Genomic DNA, 17827 nt, shown 5'->3' on the forward strand with positions numbered 1-17827 from the left:
GGAGCTGTTCCACGAGGCAGCCCAGCAGGTAGGCCTGGGTGGTGCGGGGGTCTGTGAGCGAAGGTCACCAGGCAGGAAGCTGAATGGAGACGTTGCAGTGCACTATTTTAAAAATAATGATCTCAGACGTTTATTTTGGTATTCCAGCTTAATCGAGAAAACGTTACAGCCAACGCCTAACCATCTGTGTGCAAAAAATCTCCATTGGTATTTGTAGTGGGTTTTGAATCCTGGACACGCCTCCTGCCACCCCGCCCCACCCATGGAGGTTTTCCACGAACAGAGAGAGGACTCAGATAATATGAACTCCTCTTAATATTGAATCGAACCAATGTAAGAAGGTAATTTTACTTCTGAAAAACTCACGTATGCTGAAGGCACACAGATTTCTGGGTTCCCTGATATCTGCAGATTTTGCTTTTTCTTTCTTTCTTTATCCTTTCCCTGCTGATCACTAGTTATAGTAAATATTCAGAGTAGGTGTGGAATCGCACTGGCTCCCCCCTGAAAAACAAACAAACCATACTCCAGTGTTTATTAGGAAGCTACTTGCACCCAGGGTCTTTGCTCTAAAGGGGGCCACTCACCCGTGCGGGACGGTGAATGTCCCTTGGATTTCTCTCATCTTTGTAGAGAAGGGTAGGAGGGTTTTCTGGCATTATAACAGGGGGATGAGCCCCCTAAAAGGGGAGACCATCAACTCATAGCCTCACACAATAGCAAGAGAGCAGGGTCCAAAATCCAGAAGTCCTGAGCCAAGGGGCAGAGGCTGGTTGGGGCAGATGGGCGCAGGGTTGGGGGATCCATGCTGGCTCGTTACCCCCTCTTCCTGCGCATGGGTGCACGTGACAAATGCCGCATGCTGGCTGGCAGGTGGTGCGTGCGCCACAGAAGGTACCGCTCCCCTTCGCCCTGGCAGGCCGGAGCTCTATCTTCCATCCTGTACTGAGCTCCTTACGTCCAGTCCCCGACGTATTCGAGCTGTTTAGAAATGAGTGTATAGACCCCTGGAATAGCTCCTCAGAGATATTTCAGAGCTCTTATCCAGAGCTGTTTGCTCCTGGGTGAAAAGGCTGGTGGCCATGTTTTTCATGTGGTCAAGGACCCTTAGAGAAACCTTGATGTATTTCATTTCATTTCATTTCATGTAAAACATTTATTTAGCTTGACCAGTCTCGCGTCATACTGGCAATGCATTTTCTTTGGGTTTGCAAGACTGCACATGAGTGTTTGCGCACCTAACATATATTTGTGGACTACTTCCTAAATAATGGGTATGATGTGAAACATGAAAAAGGTAACCAGATGGGAAGGGAGGCCCTTGTCTCCAGGGATTCCAGCACCAGAGCGCCTGGTTCATCTCTGTGAGAGGCAGCTTAAGGCTCAGCTGTGATCTTCTCTCTGTTTAAAAGCCCCAGTGGCTCCCTGTGTCCACCACTCAGAGTTCAAACTGCTTAGCCTAGGCCCTGCGCCGTCTCACGCAGCCTGAGTTTCAAGCCTGGTGCCTGCATCTTACTCTTTGTACTCCACCTTCCAGGCAAAGGTCACCATTCCCCAAGCTCTGTGCTTGTATCTTTCCCCTATGCTGGGCTTTGCTGATGGTCTATGACGGATACTTCTCAGTCAGCTTGTTTGTGTCTGGAACCCTCCAAGTACCTAAGGTGGTGCCTGGCAGTTAAGTGCTCAGTAAGTGTTAGTTGACTAACGAAACGAACAAGCAACACATGAGCACAGTGCAAGCTAAATTGCCATGAGTGCCCTGAGATAGTTGGTTTTTATGTTTAAAATTATTTATTTATCTGTTTATGTTGGCCACACCGTGCGGCATGCAGGATCTTAGTTCCCTGACGAGGGCTCGAACCCATGGTCCCTGCAGTGGAAGCGTGGAGTCTTAACCCCTGGACGGCCAGGGAAGTCCCGAGAGGTGATTTTTAAAATGATGGATGTAAAGGCCACCCTCTCCCTCTCCCTCTTCCCCAGTCTGGACACTGAGAGACTAGACTGTGTTCAGTGTCAAGGCCTCTGGTGTTCACTATCTAGACATCTTTGAAATCCATCCCTTTGTCTCCCTTGCACTGTCTTGTCCAAGGTATCATTTCTTTCTTCCTTTTTTTCTTCTCTTTCAGTGTATCATTTCTTAATTGAATTATTCATACCTTCCCAACTTTTCTCCACATCTCTTCTCAAGTGATCCCTTTTTAAAGCAGAAGTCCGTATTTGACAGTTCTGCCCAAAGCCCTTCAGCGGCTTCTCACTGCCTTCAGAATTAGTTCAAACTCCTTCCCTTGGCCAGCACAGCAGCCCCACGCCTGCCACCATCCGACTGCTCCCCCCGCCCCCTCCCGCAGCAAGCTGTGTGGCTGCCCTTGCCGTGTGGCGTTGAAGTGAGCTGTTTCTTTCCTGTTCCTTAAGGCTGTGAACTCCTGAAGTTCAGCGGCATGTCTTACTCATTGCTGTGTCCTCAGGACCTGCCATTCGTGCTCAGACGTGGAACATGCTCAGTCCGTGCTGGTTCTACGTAACCGCACTCCCCTGACCAGGGGCGGGGGGCGCTGCGGCTTGCGTGACAGCTTGATGTGTCAGTGGTAAAGTTGGGAAGCACGTCCCAGGCTGAGAGGGTAAGAAAATGGTAATAACTCAGCTCATTATGTGCTGAGCGTGTAATACGCAGGATCTCGTTTGGTCTCCACAACGTTCCCAAGTAGGTGTGATGCTTTTGGTTGACAGGTGAAAAGTGGGGGCCCTTTGAACCCAGCATAGTCGCTGCCAAGGTCCAAGCGTTAATCCTTTCTGCTTTCTGCCTCCTGCCCCAATGGGCCGAGTAAAGCCTGTGTGAGCACAGACGGCAGGCTGGATGGCTGACGTGTTTGAAATGGCTGGCCCTCCAGAAGTTTCCCCTGAACCTTCTTTCCCTTGATGCCAGGCTTGGGAGTCAGGAATTCTGCTAAGAGGTTTGAGGCCTGAAGAGCACAGGACTGAGAAGGCAGTGTGCAGTGGGAAGACGGGCTGGGGGATGTTACCTTAAAGCCTTCCGTTCAGATCTGCTCTTCTCTTGGTCGCTGTGACTGGAAAGAAGATTTGGCAAGTGTGGGGATGCTTGTGAGTCAGGTGGAGGGGAATGAATGGATTCTTGGTTTGCCTGTACTCATCTCAGGACCAGATGGGGTAGGGGTGTGTGTGTGTGTGTGTGTGTGTCTGTGTGTCTGTGTGTGTGTGGTGTCAAGGGGACCAGCTGAGAAGAGGCCGTAGGTCTGAGGGTTGATGGACCTGCCTGGGTTCAAGTACTGGCTCTAACCCTTTGTGACTTTGGGCAAATCACTTCACCTGGCTACGCCTTCGTATCCTCCTACAAAATGACTGCACTAATGGAACCCACCTTAGAGACCTGTGGTAATTAACAGATAATTCATGTAGTGTGGATTACAGCGCTCAGTTCACAGGAAGCAGCCTGTAAATGTGGGCTTATAATAAAACCAGGGTTGGGAGAATGCATTAGTCCATGAGGGTTCAGTTGGCAAATGACTGCATGACTCAGAACACAAAGTCAGGTGAAAGACCTAAGGCAGGAGTCCCAGATCCGGAATGATTCCCTTGGCCAAAACCAGAGTGTGGAATGTTGCCCAGGACACTGTGGACAATGTGGGGGGGGCAGTCCATTGAGGAAGATGGGGTGCTTTCCAGGCCTAGATGGGTCTGGAGTGGTTTGGGAATGCGTGTGTGTGTGCGTGTGTGTTTGAGGACCTATTGAACTTCTGGAGGTACGAGTCTTGTTCCAGGAGCCTCTGTCCCCAGGCATTTCACAGATGCGCAGCGTGGTATGGTGGTGGACTTGAACCTGGAAACCTGGGTTCTGAATTCCAACTGTGCCACTAGACGTGCTGGGCCCTTGGGCAAATTACTCAAGGGCTTGCAGTCTGTTTCTATAACTGCGAGATGGGGTGAGCGTGCCTGATTTTCAGGGTTCTTATGCCACATGCAGAAGGATCTGGCCCAGTGCCTGTCACATGGTGAGTGCTAAATAGAATGCACGTCAGTGACTAGGTGAAGCGGATTTCACATTGAAACCCAGTCGAGTAGGCTGTTGGTGAGACACGGGGCTGGGAAGCTTAGGAGCAGCTGGTGCCAGAGGGAGGCGAACGGAAGGCTAATGACCTTCGAGTCCATGTGTGTCTCTGTCAGTCACAGGGCAAAGAGGACTGTGACAGACACGGCGTGTCAGGAAGATGACGCTGGCAAGAGAAAGCAGGGAGCTGGAGACAGGGAGAGACAGAAAGTAGACGTTTGTGTGAGGTCTGATGTCCCGCAGGGTCCAGCGCTCTTAGTGTGGGGAGGAGTGGGAAAAGTCAGCTCAGCTGACCGGTGTTTACTGAGTGCCTGTTCTTGCCAGGAACTCCCGCTAGCGCTGCAGACATGAAAACAGAAATCTCTTCATCATGATGGAATAAAGGATGCCTGCCACCGATCTGATGCGCCGTCCCTTCTCTCTTGGTGGACAGTCTCCCGAAACTTAAAGGGACGCTGTGTCATGCTGTGGCCTGAGAACGGGTCACCAAAAGCTGCAGATTAGCTAGTGCGAGTAACTCGTATTCTTTCCTCTTTATCCGGCGGGAGACTGGAGCTCCAGCGGGAGTGGGTCTGTGAGGACCCTCTTCTGGGAAGTCTGTGGGCTAACTTCTGGCTGGCCTGAGCTAATCGCCCTAGAAGAAAGCCCGAGCAGACCCAGGTTGCTGCGCGGCACCCGGGCCCGGTGTGAGCCAGGATCCGGCACCGCCACACTCCCTGCCCTCCCCTTCCTTTCCCTGTCCTCTCCTTTGCCCTCCCCCTGTCGTCTCCTCCTCAGCTCCATGGCTTACCTGGGCTGGTTCAGCGTGGTAAGAGTAAGAAGGAAAGTCTGGTTGAGTTGTGGGGCTGGGTGGTGGGACCAGCGAGAGAGGCAGAAAGAAGCAAACGTGTTAAAAGACAAAGGCGTGAAAATTATTGCAGTGAATAAAAAGGAATTGTTGACTCACACTCAAAAAAAAAAAAAAGAGAGAGAGAGAGAGAAGAGGGGTCCTTAGAGATCCCCCGGTCCAGTCCCCTTGCTTAGCTTGTTGGAAAACAGGCCCAGAGGTGTTGAATGAATCGCCCGAAGATACACACATAGGGGGCAGAGCCAGGTGGGAGGCAAGCCCGTACCCCCCGACCCCACAGTGTGGCTCTGGGTTGACCTTCATGCAGCCGGCCCTTAGGCTGTAACATAATTGTGAGCATTGGTGTCAGGCTTCACTGCAAAAGCTTTGCTCTTGTGTTGTGTGCCCTTCTTAGCCAGTATGTGGTTAAGAACAGACTTGCATTTTTGCTGTGCACTTTTCAGGCCTGTTAGAGCATCTTTAAGAGGCCGATATGCAAAGCGAGCCTTGGCAGCCACACGCCGGGTGGCAGCATGTTGCTTTGTTGGAACATAGAGAAGTGAATGCACCTGAGGAGGAAGGGGACCCTGGGACGAGACCGTCTTGTTAGCCCCTCTTGCTCAGATAGGGAAACTGGGTGCAAAGTGATCGGGGGAAGAGAAGGGCTCACATTTGGGGCTCCTGGAGCCATGACCCCTGTCTCCCTCCCGGTGTCTGTAGGGCATGAAACTTATACAGTTTTTAGAGATTCTCTTTAGTGAAAAGGATACAAATTACAAATACAAAATGAGGTGTAATCGTTGGGAGGGACTCAGTGCAAGTGAAAGGTGTCGAGGCCTGAGCTGTGAGAGACGGATGGTGCCTGGACGGAGCCGGGAGGTGGCAGGAGAAGAGAGGCCACGGTCCTGGAACCTGGGAGAGAACAAGGGCAGAAACCCCTCCCAGGGCCGAGAAGAGCCAGCAGCTTTCGTGTGGGCTCCGTCCCCCTCTCCTGCTCCTCCTCTGTTGTCTTCAGCCCCATTTGTCACGTAGCCTAGGAGGCCAACCCCGAGAGTGACACAGCTCGGAAAACGCTTCATGTTTGTGAACAGTGGAATGCAGGCATGTTCTGGGTGAAGGTGTCCTAGAAACTGGAATGAAAGTGATTCTTCACTGAAATGAATCAGGTGGGGTTGTCTCGTTTGTACCCACAGGGTCTTCATTTGTAGAGGTGGCTGAGTGGCGACGCGGAGGTCAGTGCCACCGAAGGAAGCGTTTACTGCTCACATTTCCCAGGAGAAGGAGGAACGCGAGGCGGGGCCACAGGGGAGGCATCAGGTTCTGCAAAAGCAGGGAGGAAGGGAAAGCCTGGGCCAGAGCCTTTGTGGTGCTTCTCTGGGGAAGGGCAGGGCAAACAGCTTAGGACTGGCTGGTGTCAATAGTTCTGGTGGGCTTTGGCTCTGGAGGTGGTCTCTAGTTCCCTAGCACCTGGCCTGGGGATGATTTAGGGATGGAGAAACATTGGCTTGGTGTGTGAGAATTAGATAAAGGGGGTGGCTTAGGGGATATACTCAGAATTGCTAGGTTTGCATACGAAAAAGCCATGCTCCTGGCCAGCTGTTTGCTATCTATAAGTATCAGTTAGCCCTGAGAAGGTCAATCTCTTCCCTGGTCCACAAGATTTTTAAGTGCTAATGTCATAAGATATAGAAAGGAAAAAAACACGATTAATACATTCTGCCTAGCTATGAATGAATGGACTAGATGACTTAAAAACGTATGACTGCCTTAGGGTATATTTCGTCCATGGTCAGGTATAAAAAAAATGCAGTCCTTGCCATTAGTTAATAGTCTGCGGTTTGTGAACAGAATCCTAGATGTTGTGTCAATGATGCTGAAGTACTTTTCTTGTAATTTGAGTAAGTAGCCACTCGGTGGTGCTTAGGCTCTGGTCTGGTCTGATTGAACAGCCTGGCTTCGTATAGCGTGGATAACTGAATTTCAGCTTATTTTTCCATTCATTTTATTCTTTCTCTGACCTAGTATGTATTTCTTCTAAATACTAGATAGATCTGTATTTGTAGAACAATATCAAATACATGTAAGATTTAAAGAAACATACATGCCTTATTGAGTGTAATTCAGTATCTTTTTGCTCTTTAATCATTACCAAGGAGTAATGTCATCTGATTCTTAAAACTTGTTTTCTTCCCTCTGAGTTTAATAACTTAAAGACTGTGGTGGTTGTAGTGGTGGTGGTGTGCTTCGGAATAGCTTGGTGTGAACAGTCCTCAGAGGTAGTACCTATTCTAGCTTGGATGCCTGTCTAGTAGGATACTGTTATCATTACCGCTTCTCAGGAGAGAGGTACGTTTCTTTTGTGCTTATTTTGGTGTGTGAGTGTTTTCTTCTTTACACAGACAGGCATAAAGAAAGAGAAAAAGATAGTGAAGTAAAAACCACTAGTCTGTGTAAAAAGTGCTTTGATGTTCTTTTCCCAGTCTGCAGGTAGCTTATAAATCACATCCACAGTCCCTGTCAGCAGTTACAGGATTTAGGTGCCTACTGATGAATCTGAAGCCATGGTAGCCTAGCGACCCTCATTTAACCAAAAATAGTTGTCTGTGATCCAGGTGATAGCTTTGCTCTAAAGTGAATCTCAGTGTTCACAGAACTTAAGACAGAAAGCTATGACTAATTTTGAGCAGCTTTCCCTTTTTTAGGCAATTATCAGTAAAAAAAGAGGAAAGAAAAACCCCAAAACCCAAAAAACCCCACAACAACACAAAGCAAAGGCAAATTCCAATTTTAAAAAAAGGTACACAAATGTTATGGACAGTCATTAATTTTACCAAAGGCTTCACTGTCTTTAAATAGACTGTATATCCAGTACATTTAAACTGTGATTCAGATCACAGGCATCTTTTGGTGAGCCCATCTGCTGCATAAAATGAAACCGAGTTACAAATAAATGACTAACTGGGGTCAGCATTTTCTTGTTCAGATATTTCTAATAAGGTGGTAAGTTTTTCTTCAAATAAAAAATGTTATTATTTTTATCATAGAAGTACTGCATGCAGGAAAAAAAATTTTCTAAACAAGAGAATGATGTGAAATTAAAAGCCTTCTTCCTTCACTGCCATTCCCCAGAGACACTCATTAATGGATTCTGGCTTTTATTTTCCCTAGTGGTTACAACTTTAAGTTATTTGTGCCTCAATTCTTGACTAAGTTGTCGTTTATTATTGGTTTATTTATTGCTTTTGGATATGAAAAAAGAGGACATTGGCACATTTACTCTTCCTTCCATTTTTCTCATTTCATTTCTAATTTTTTTGTTAGTTGGATTATTATTTTTACATCGTCAGGGTTTACAAAATGTATATGTTTTTCTGTAATTGTGATGGCTGTTTCCATGTTTGTTATAGTTGGTTATAAAAATTTTACCCCTATAAATAGTATTTACAATAGTAAGATGTATATGTGTGTGTTGAACTGAATAGCCAAGTGATGTTATTAGACTCATGGAGAAGAAAACACGATGCACAAGTCATTAAAGCTTTGCTGCTTCTGAGCAGTAGAGTCTTAATATTTTTCAAATTCCTTTTAATTCTTCTGGTTCATATGCAGCTACTGCTGTTTCTTATGCCCATGTCACCTTTTCTTGAGTGGAATTCTCTTATCTTTTGGGTGACAGGAATTTTTTTCATATATGGAATAGTGGTGGTAAATTGCTCTTTCCTTTTCTAACTGTAGAAGCATGGGAGGCCAAATTGTTCTCATGTATTTCAAAAACGACATTTTACAACAGATTGGATGCAGAAGTAGATATGGTAATCCAGCTGTATTCTATCAGGCCAGACATTAAAATGATTTGCAAAATGTATAACAACGCATCTCTTTTCACTAAATGTTTTTGTTTGGGAAAGTAGTTATTTTTCATGCAAACATGTTACTTATTTTAACAGATAATGGGTTTATTACTACTATGTTCAAATGATTAATAAGTATTTGAAAACATCTCCCTTTAAGTTTCTCATATGGTGAATATTGATAGTTGTAGCACACACAAATAAAAGCTCTTTGGGTTCCTCAGTAATTTTTAAGAATGTAAAGGGGTCTGGAGATCAAAAAGTTTGAGAATGGCTACTCTAGAGATTACATATACATTTGAAAATTGTCAATTTCTTTAGAGTTAATATCGTACCGCTTCAATGTAAAATACAGGAACTTGATAGTCACATAGGCCATGGACCAGCTCTGCCCTCCAGTCTTTTATGCTGTAAGTGCCATATATGTTACTTCCGTCCACATGATAAAGCGTCCAAAATAATGTTATGCCCAGTGATTGCTCTGGCCTGTGTCTGCTCCTAGCAGTTGCTGACCCTGAACTTGAAACTTCTCCAGTGTCTTGGGAGGCAGCTCTTCTCTTGGCTGCCCTGGGCTGCTCTATTACTTGCTTCTTTTTGCCCCTCCGAGCCCACCTGCAGGAATCTCTCCAAATGTCTGATCTGCTAGTAGCACTTGTTTTTTTCCCTTTCTAGTTATAACTATAGTTTCATACTTTAAAAAAACTGACATCATTTCTGTGATTGTCATGGTAATTTGGAAGGTAGGAAAGTGCATATTCTGCTATCTTAAAAGAGGTGTCTAATGTCACTTTCTAAAGCACGTTTTATTCATTCATTCATTCAGCTAACGTTTAGTAAGCACCTGCTCCATGAGAGGCACTAAGGGTACAAGAGTAAACAAGCCATTTTTGAAATATGTCTGGGCTTATTTTAAAAAATAAAAATTGCTTTTATTTATTTATTTGTAAACTTTTGAAATTTTGGTAACATTTTACACTTACAGAAAGTTGCAGTAGTACAAAGGACTGTTGTATACTCGACTCAGATTTACCAGTTGTTAACATTTTGTCCTATATTTCAGTTCTCTCTATATATGTATAGTATATATTTTATTACATATTATATCCATTATGTTTTCATTCTCCTGAACCATTTGGAAGTAATTTGTAGACATTATGTCCCCTTATCCATAAATATATCAGTGTCTATTTCCAAAGAATAGGACTTTTCTTTTACCTAACTAGTGTATTTATCAAGATCAAGACATTTAGGGAATTCCCTGGCGGTCCAGTGGTTAGGACTCTGTGCTTTCACTGTCAAGGGCCTGGGTTCGATCCCTGGTCAGGGAACTAAGATCCCACAAGCCGCTTGGTGTGCCAAAATAAAATAAAATAAAAAAATAAAATATAAAATAACTATATTCAATGCCTGGATGGCTGGACTATGGAACATTTGTTTTTTAAAAGATCAAGACATTTAACACTGATAAACCCTATGATCTCATCCACAGTTTCACATCCACTTTGGCCAGTTATCCCACTAATATCCCGTAGCTTTTCCCCTGACCAGTCCAGCGCCACACAGTGATCTACTCATCATGCCTCTCTAGTCTCATTTAATCTGGAACAGTTCCTTAGCCTTTCTTTGTCTTTCATGACCTTGACTTTTTTTTCTTTTTTGCAAAACACAGGCTAATTATTTTGTAGAATGTTCCTCAGTTTGGGACATGATCTCTCATGATTAGATTTAGGTTTTGCATTTTTGGTAGGAACCCATAGAATGATATTGTGTTCTTTTCCAGACCTCATTCTCAGGAGGGAGGTACAGGGTTCCCGCTTGTCCCATTATTGGTAATGTTAACTTTGGTTACTTATTTAAGGTGGTGCCTTCTAGGTTAATCCACTCTAAAGTTACTAATTTTCCTTTTGTAATTAATAAATACTTTGTTGGGGATACTTTGAGACTATGTAACTATCCAGTTCCTCATCAGTCTTCTAGGCACTAGCTTTATCATCCATCGATGATTCTTGGCAGAATCAGTTATTACTGTGACGGTTGCAGAATGGTGATTTTCTAACACCATGATTTCTTCTACGTATATTACTTGGTCCCTCCTTCCTCTTATTTCAATTTATTCATTTACTTATATCTGTATGGACTCAGATTCTTATTCTTTCCATGAGTATTCTATTGCTATTATTATTGATTTCGATGCGCAAATTGTTCCAGATTTGGCCAGCAGGTGCCCCTTCAAGCTGGCTCCTATGTCCTTATGACACATCGTCATCATTTTTAAGAACACTTTCTTACTTTCTGGCAAGTATTCTAGGCTCATTTTGTACTTTCTCTGCCCCAGCCCTGAATCAGCCATTTCTCCAAAGAGCTCTGGCTCCTTAAAGTGCGAAATGGTATATTGAGACCAAGATCTGGGTGCTAGATATGTTCATTGCTACTGCGGTATCTCGACTTGCAGACCCTTTAAGTAGAGAGAAAGTATATATCTTTTCTTTTATTACCCCAGGCTTCTACTCTTTCCCCTTTCCTTAGTTTTAACTGCCTTCTCCAACAGTGGGAAACCTGACTCCCAGTCAGTATAGTTACTTATTTACTGAATCCTACAATTCATGGAAAGTAGATGCAGAAGTGGTAACTCCTACCCCTGCAAAAAACAAACTTTCTATGTAAAATCTGTGTTAGTTTGTAGTTATTTGTCTTTAGATTGAGAGCACATAATTAAAGTACTACCTTCAAAAGTTACTCTGCTCAGTTTTTTTCCACCTTCAGCATGGTTATGTTATTCATTAGAAATACAGTTAGGTTAATTTGTTTCTCTTTGCATTCTATTTTGATTTTTCTCATCCTGCTGCTTTGATTTGATTTGATTTTGAGTCTGTAAAGCATTAATGTGATTCCGAAAGTCAAAAGTTACTCAGTAAGTAAGAATTCTTAAATGGGTATAGTACTGTCTGATCCACTGAAGCACCTAGAAATATACATCTTTTGCGGTGGATTTTTCGCTGGTTTGCCTGTTATTGGGGGAGGGCATTAGGGTCTGTGTTTCTCCTCCCGATGTTTTATGTTTTACACTGAGGTAGACTGTCTCGTGGCAGCCTGAGTCGTACAGGAAGGCTCTGTCCTTTTGCCAAGGAGGCTGGGAAGGGAAGCTTTTGTCCAGGTGGCCATGGCATTGCTGCTGCGGGAATCTGGGTCTGCGGGGTGGTACCAGGGGTCCAGAACATTGTGGCTGGGCTCTGCATTCTGAGCACCGAAGTGGCTGCTCTGTGGGGAGTGAGCCGCTGTGTGGCTCCGGGAATTCCCATCAGCATCCATGTCTTCACAGCGTCTGAGGGTCTTGCCACTCCGGGGCCTGTGCGGTTGCGTGACCAGGCCGTGCCTTCGGAGACCCCCGGCCTTGGACCCGGATCGGGAGGCGCAGGGCGGAAACCACAGACGAGGCGCGTGCGAGCCACTGTCACGCAGACACGGGCCTGTGAACTCGCTCTGCGCACGAGAGCATCTCACGCGCCTGGGGATGACTGCACCCGCCCTGCCCGGGGAGGTGGGCCCTGACGCCTCGTTTCCACCACCGGCGTCGGCGGCGTGGCCGATGCCCGCTCCCGAGCCCCGGGTGCCGCAGAGGAGGGCCCGGCCGCCCCGGCGCCGCGACGGGGCCCTCGGGGGTCGACCTGGGACGGGGGGGACGCGTTCGCCGGCGCGCAGGAGACGCAGCGTCTGCCCGGCCTCTTTCCTCTCACCCTCCCCCACCCCGAAGCCCGCCTGCGGCGCCTCCCGCTCCCCGAAAAGCCTCTCGCGGCCGGCGTCTCGCCTGCGCGGCGCGGCCCCCTCCAGGCGCGTGTGTGGCGCGCGCGGCCCGCCGTCCGCCTGCCCGGCCCCGCGTGCGGCGCCCGCTCTGCCCGCCGGGTGGCGCTGCGGCCGCGGCGGGGGCGCCCCCTGCTGGGCGGGTCCCGGCCGCGCGGACCCGCGGGCAGAGGCGGCGTCTCCCCGGCCGCCTGTGGGAGGCGGGTGTGCGCTCCCCCTCCGGGCGTGTTCGTGGGGCCCGGAGGGGCTGCGGGCGGGGGGCGGCCTCCGTCCGACTCGGCCCCGCGCGCGGGCTGCGGGGAGCCTCGTGTCCCACGGGGGGCACGTGTCGGCTGCGCGCAGGGGAGAGACGCCCGCCGCCGAGCCGACCCCCGCCAGGCGGCCGCGGCCTCTCCGGTGCGGGGGGCTCGGAGGGGCCGGGCTCCGGCTCCTGGTCCCCGCGGGCCCGGAAGCAGGGCCTGAGCGACGAGCCAGGAGCGCCGCGCGGGGGAGACCAGCCGGCCGGGCGCCCAGCCTCTGCGCCCCGGAGCCGGCGCACCCGCGGGGCCTCGGGAGCGAGCGCAGCCTGCGCTGCCCCTCACTGCCCTTCCTCCTCCTTCTTCGTGTCCACCGCTGCTTCCCCGGAGCCTCCACACTGGGCACAGCACACACCCTGCAGCCACTGCCCTTCCCCGTGCACCGTCACGTCTGCGTCCTAGAGTGCCGACCCTCTTGTTATTTTGGAATTGGTGACTGAGGCCCAGATCTGAAGACAGCGAGGTTCTGAGAGACTTAGCAACAGCTGGTGCCAGTCACAGGATAGCCCGGAACTGGACTAGTACCCCTGTCACCCCAGCTATTCCACTGCCCCCTCAGGCAACAGAAACGCCTAGGTAGAGGCACAGAGGGGGAGTCTGTGAGCCATGGCCTTTGTGGGGGGGCATGTGTGAGATGACACGGGGTTCCTTCCCTCCTGTAAAGGAGAGAGTTTGGCACGAGGTCCCCAGGCGTGGGAGAGAAGCTGATGCTCTGTCCTCCTGTGGGATGCCTGCTTATGCTGCGGACGTGGCTCTGCCCGCAGCCTCTCTGAGCAGGAGCTGAAGGCAGGTGGAGAGAGCCGGCAGGACCGACAGAGCAGGGTTGGGGGCAGCCAGCTGGGAGGCTGTGATTTGTAATAAACGTATATTTGGCACAGAGCTCCTAAACCCCTCGGAATCTCCTAAGCGATAAGAGTGATAAGGTGTCTTGATATTCACAACAAATGCCTTTCAACCACAAATGGGTTTATATTAATGAGGTGACTTTTAGAATCACCTAAGCATGGAGGCTGGTTGTAGGGGAGCCAACCATGTGGTTCGAGGGGTGGGAGAGGACTTGGGGGTTACATCAGTCACCAGTGGCCAATGATTGAATCAGTCGTGCCTGTGTGATGAAGCCGCCATAAAAACCCAAAAAAGGGGGCTTGGAGAGCTTCTGGGTTGGCAAGCACATGGAGATGAGGGGAGAGGGCTGCCCTGGGAGTCGGCACGGACCTCCGACCTTTCCCTAAACCCTGTCCTGTGCATCTCTTCCATCTGGTGGTTTCTGAAGTATATCCTTTCATAATGCGCTGGAAATCTAGCAAGTAGAATGTTTCTCTGAATTCTGTGAGCTGCACTAGCCAATCAGTTGAACCCAAGAAGGGGGCGGTGGGAACCTGTGATTAACAGCCCGTGGGTCAGAAGCACGGTGACAGCCTGGACTTGGGGCAGCCTGGTGGGACTGAGACATTGACTGTGGGATGGTGCTGTCTCCAAGTAGATAGTGTCGGAGTTGACTTGAACCGTAGGACACCCAGCTGGTGTCAGAGAATTGCTTGGTGTAAGGGAAACCCCCACACACTGGGATGGGTGTCAGAATTGTGCCAGCCCTATGGTAGTTACTGTGCAGGCTGGCTGGTTTGAGCTGTCGTCTGGCCAGTACTCTCGTACCAGGTCGACACTGGGGCAGTGCAGAAGGCGGAGGGCGTCCTGTCGGTGCGGAGGCTGGAGGATGTGGTGGACCAGGGAGAGGTGAGCGGTGCGGGCGCCCAGGCTCACGCGTCCGTGTTCATGTCGGAGGCAGCGTGTCTGTGCACGGAGGCCGGGGGTTACCCCTTGGGGTCTCCTCGGTACCTGATTGGCATCTTGTCCTAGGGTTCTCTGTCTCGTCCTAGTTCCCCTTTTTGGTACTTCTGTTTCTTCTTCCTTTTCTCTCACTGGCTGATGTCTCTCTCTCTCTAAAAGCATCAGGGCACCAAGCTTGGGTCAAACTAGGGCTCTTCTTGCCAGTGTCAGATGAGCAGGCTCTGGGAAGACTCAGTTGTGTTCTTTTGTCACTTGGTAAGAAAAGGTACGCACACTCCTCGAAACATCCTGAAATGAGCTGTCATAACTCAGCCACCAAACCCATTTCAAACCATGTATACCTGCACTTATACCTTTATTCTCAAGGTAAAGAGTCCTGGAAAGTTTCAGCCGCGTTCATCTGTGAAGCACCTTTAGGGCTGATTTCGTCCAGTGAGGTCCAGGGAGTACACCGTTAGGTAAACAGAACCCCCTTTTCAGGGGAAATATGAAAGCTTTGATGAGAGAGGAATGAAGTGTGTAAAATCACCACAGGAATTTTAAGGGCAAAGCAGATGTACTCACAACTACGTGCCGTCCAGGATGTTAGAAATTGCACCTGAAAGATTGAAATCGAGGAGGGAAAAGGGCACGTGACCTGTGGTGCAGGTTTTACAGCCTGGGTCAGGGAGCTCAACCCCCAGCTGTGGGCTTCGGGCGGCGTGTCTCTCCTCCCGGGCTCTCTTTGCTTGGCTGGCCGTAGACGGGGGGGCCTCTCCCTGCCTGGACCCCGGGGTCATGTGGCCCCAAAGGAGGGAATGGAGGTGGAAACTGAAAGTACTCTCTGAATTATCACTCTGTTGCTGATAGCTGCTACTGATGGTTGTTTCTAGTAGATAATAGGCCTGTAACAAGGTAGGGTGGGACGCAAACACAAGCAGAGACAGGAAGCTGGGCCAGGTCCTGAGGTTTGAGAGTAGCATCCTGGAGAACAGTCGGAGTTGCCACAAGGTCCCTTGGTACCATTTGTTCAAGGACAAGTGCAGGTTGGCAGGGTCTTCTCTCTGAGCCATGATCACTGTTCACACATGTATTGACTTCCAGGAGATTCCCCATTAGTGGTCTGCAAAAGACAGAGGAACAGAAACGTGCAGAGAAGAGAGGTATTCCAGCCGCATCAGGGACCTTCAGGGACTGCAGGGAGTCCCCCGGCCCGTCTGTCCTGGGCGGCTCCTGTGATGTCCCTGATGATTTCTTGAGGCCCTTTCTTCATCTGTGGGTGTACGATACCGGGGGCGAAGCTGGGCTCCTCTCCTTTTGATTTGACCGAGTGTAGCTGGTCCTACATCGTGAGGCACCCATTGTTCTCGGCCATTCAGGGGCCCTGCCCCGGACTCTGGACCTTAGAGTTCCCCTGTCCCTTGACTTTTCTGCCTTGTCACTGAGGTCACAGATGACATACACGCACTGGTTAGGCTTAGTGCGCACAGTGGGTCTTAGCTGGGTGCCTCCCTCCCCCTCCCCCGGGGGGGAGTCATGCCTCACTGCTGTGGTCGTTGGAGGCCATTGGAAGACTCTAGTGATGTCTGAATTTAGGTTAACTGCTAAACCTGTGCAGGAGCCGTTCGTAGTACAAGTGGCTACTGATTTTGTTTAAGGTTTAGTCTTTTTAGCAAAGTGTTTATGTATGAGTGTTCTGTAAGTGCCTTTGTTACTTTTGAATTGGAAAAATGAGGAAAACATCTGTTTCACCAGTTGTTAGCCTTTGATACTGGACAACTGCCAAGCGATGCCTTGGGGTCCTGGGGGATGGGACGGAAGGGCACTGAGGGATCACCGTACCAGCCAGTGTTCCGTGAGGAACACAGAAACTGCCCTAGGGTTTTTAAACAGAGAGAATTTAATACAGAGAATTCATCACAGAAGTGTTAGAAGGGCTGGAGGAACAAAAAGCTAAGTACAGTGAGGGTCCCCAAAGATGAGTAACTGCCGCAAGCTGCTTGTCCCTGCTGGGACCCAGGGATTGAAAGGGAGGACGGTGTCACCCAGCGCTCCTGCCCACTGTCTGAGCTGGAGCCCAGCATCCCGCGCTCACCTGCATCCCAGGGGCCGGAACGCAGTCACGTGGCCACGGCGCCCGTGAAGCGGCGGGGAAGTGCCGTCTCTCGAGTGGCCAGAAGGAAAGGGAACCGCGTCGGCTGAGTAGCCGCTCTGGACCGCACACGGGCCCCGGAGTCGCTGCGGGCACGGGCCTGTGGGGCCTGGCGAGGAGGGAGGGCTTTAACACGGAGTTGTCCCAGCACCGCCTGCTCCCCTCCCCTCGCCGGCCCTACCGCTGCTGAGCTGACCTCCGTGCGCCCCGCTTTCAGGAGGCCCTGGCCCAGCCCCAGCCCTGGTGGACGACCCAGCTGTCCGTGTGGGAGCCGGTGCTGTTCGGGACCTGGGATGGTGTCTTCACGTCCTGCATGATCAACATGTTTGGGGTTGTCCTTTTCCTGAGGACTGGCTGGCTGGTGGTGAGTGATGAGCTGGTGGTCCTGGAGCCGCCCGTGGGCCTGGGGCGGGGAAAGCTCCGTCAGCCGTGGGGATTCCGCAGTGCAGTCCACAGGTTCCTGAAGCACAGGTGCTGCAGAAACAGAGCAGGGTCAAGGACATGGAGCAGCTAGCATTACTTTTTAAAGGAGGATCCTGAGGACCTGGGCCTCGGATGGAGGTTCCTGTGGAAGCCCCCCCATGGGTTTCCCTACAGAAACGTGAGTGCAGAAGTCAGCGCGCGTCGCGGATGGCACCAGGGATGGGTTAGAGGGAAAAGACCGATGGCAAGTTTGCCACTGGTTTGCAACCCTCTCCAGCTTTCCTGCTATTCTTCAACTTGTCTGACGCCTCACCCGGAGAGCGAGAAGGAGAAAGAGAGGGAGAGCGAATTGTAAAAACCTGCCGTTCTCCTCCGTGTTTTTTCTCCTTCCTCTCACACGGAACACTGCACTTCTGACACTGCTGGTCCCCAGATGTGTGGTTTTGCCCCTCACGAAGCAATTCTGTGGCCCAAGCTGAGTGCCTTACCGTTTGCTCACCTCTGACCCTCTCTATCTGGAGCTAGCGCCAGATCCCACAGGGCAAGGGCTCGGTTCCACGAGGCTGTCCCCGCCCACTTCAGCTGCCAGTCACAAGTCCAGGTTGTCACTGGTGCTTCTGACTGGCGGGCTGTGCGTCAGGGGTTCCCAGG

General features: G+C 49.9%; 1 protein-coding gene across 1 annotated transcript in view; it reads left to right on the plus strand.

The window, feature by feature from the left end:
- Positions 1 to 16410: 16410 nt before the first annotated feature.
- SLC12A8 (solute carrier family 12 member 8) overlaps positions 16411 to 17827 on the plus strand; it is a 121855-nt gene continuing 120438 nt past the window's right edge. The window contains exons 1-3 of the mRNA XM_057737828.1: positions 16411 to 16456; positions 16622 to 16794; positions 16971 to 17117. Coding sequence (XP_057593811.1) covers positions 16411 to 16456; positions 16622 to 16794; positions 16971 to 17117 — 366 coding nt within the window. The remainder of the gene's footprint in view (positions 16457 to 16621; positions 16795 to 16970; positions 17118 to 17827) is intronic.

This window comes from Hippopotamus amphibius, chromosome 6 (genome assembly GCF_030028045.1).
Source record: "Hippopotamus amphibius kiboko isolate mHipAmp2 chromosome 6, mHipAmp2.hap2, whole genome shotgun sequence".
NCBI classification, from domain to species: Eukaryota; Metazoa; Chordata; class Mammalia; order Artiodactyla; family Hippopotamidae; genus Hippopotamus; species Hippopotamus amphibius.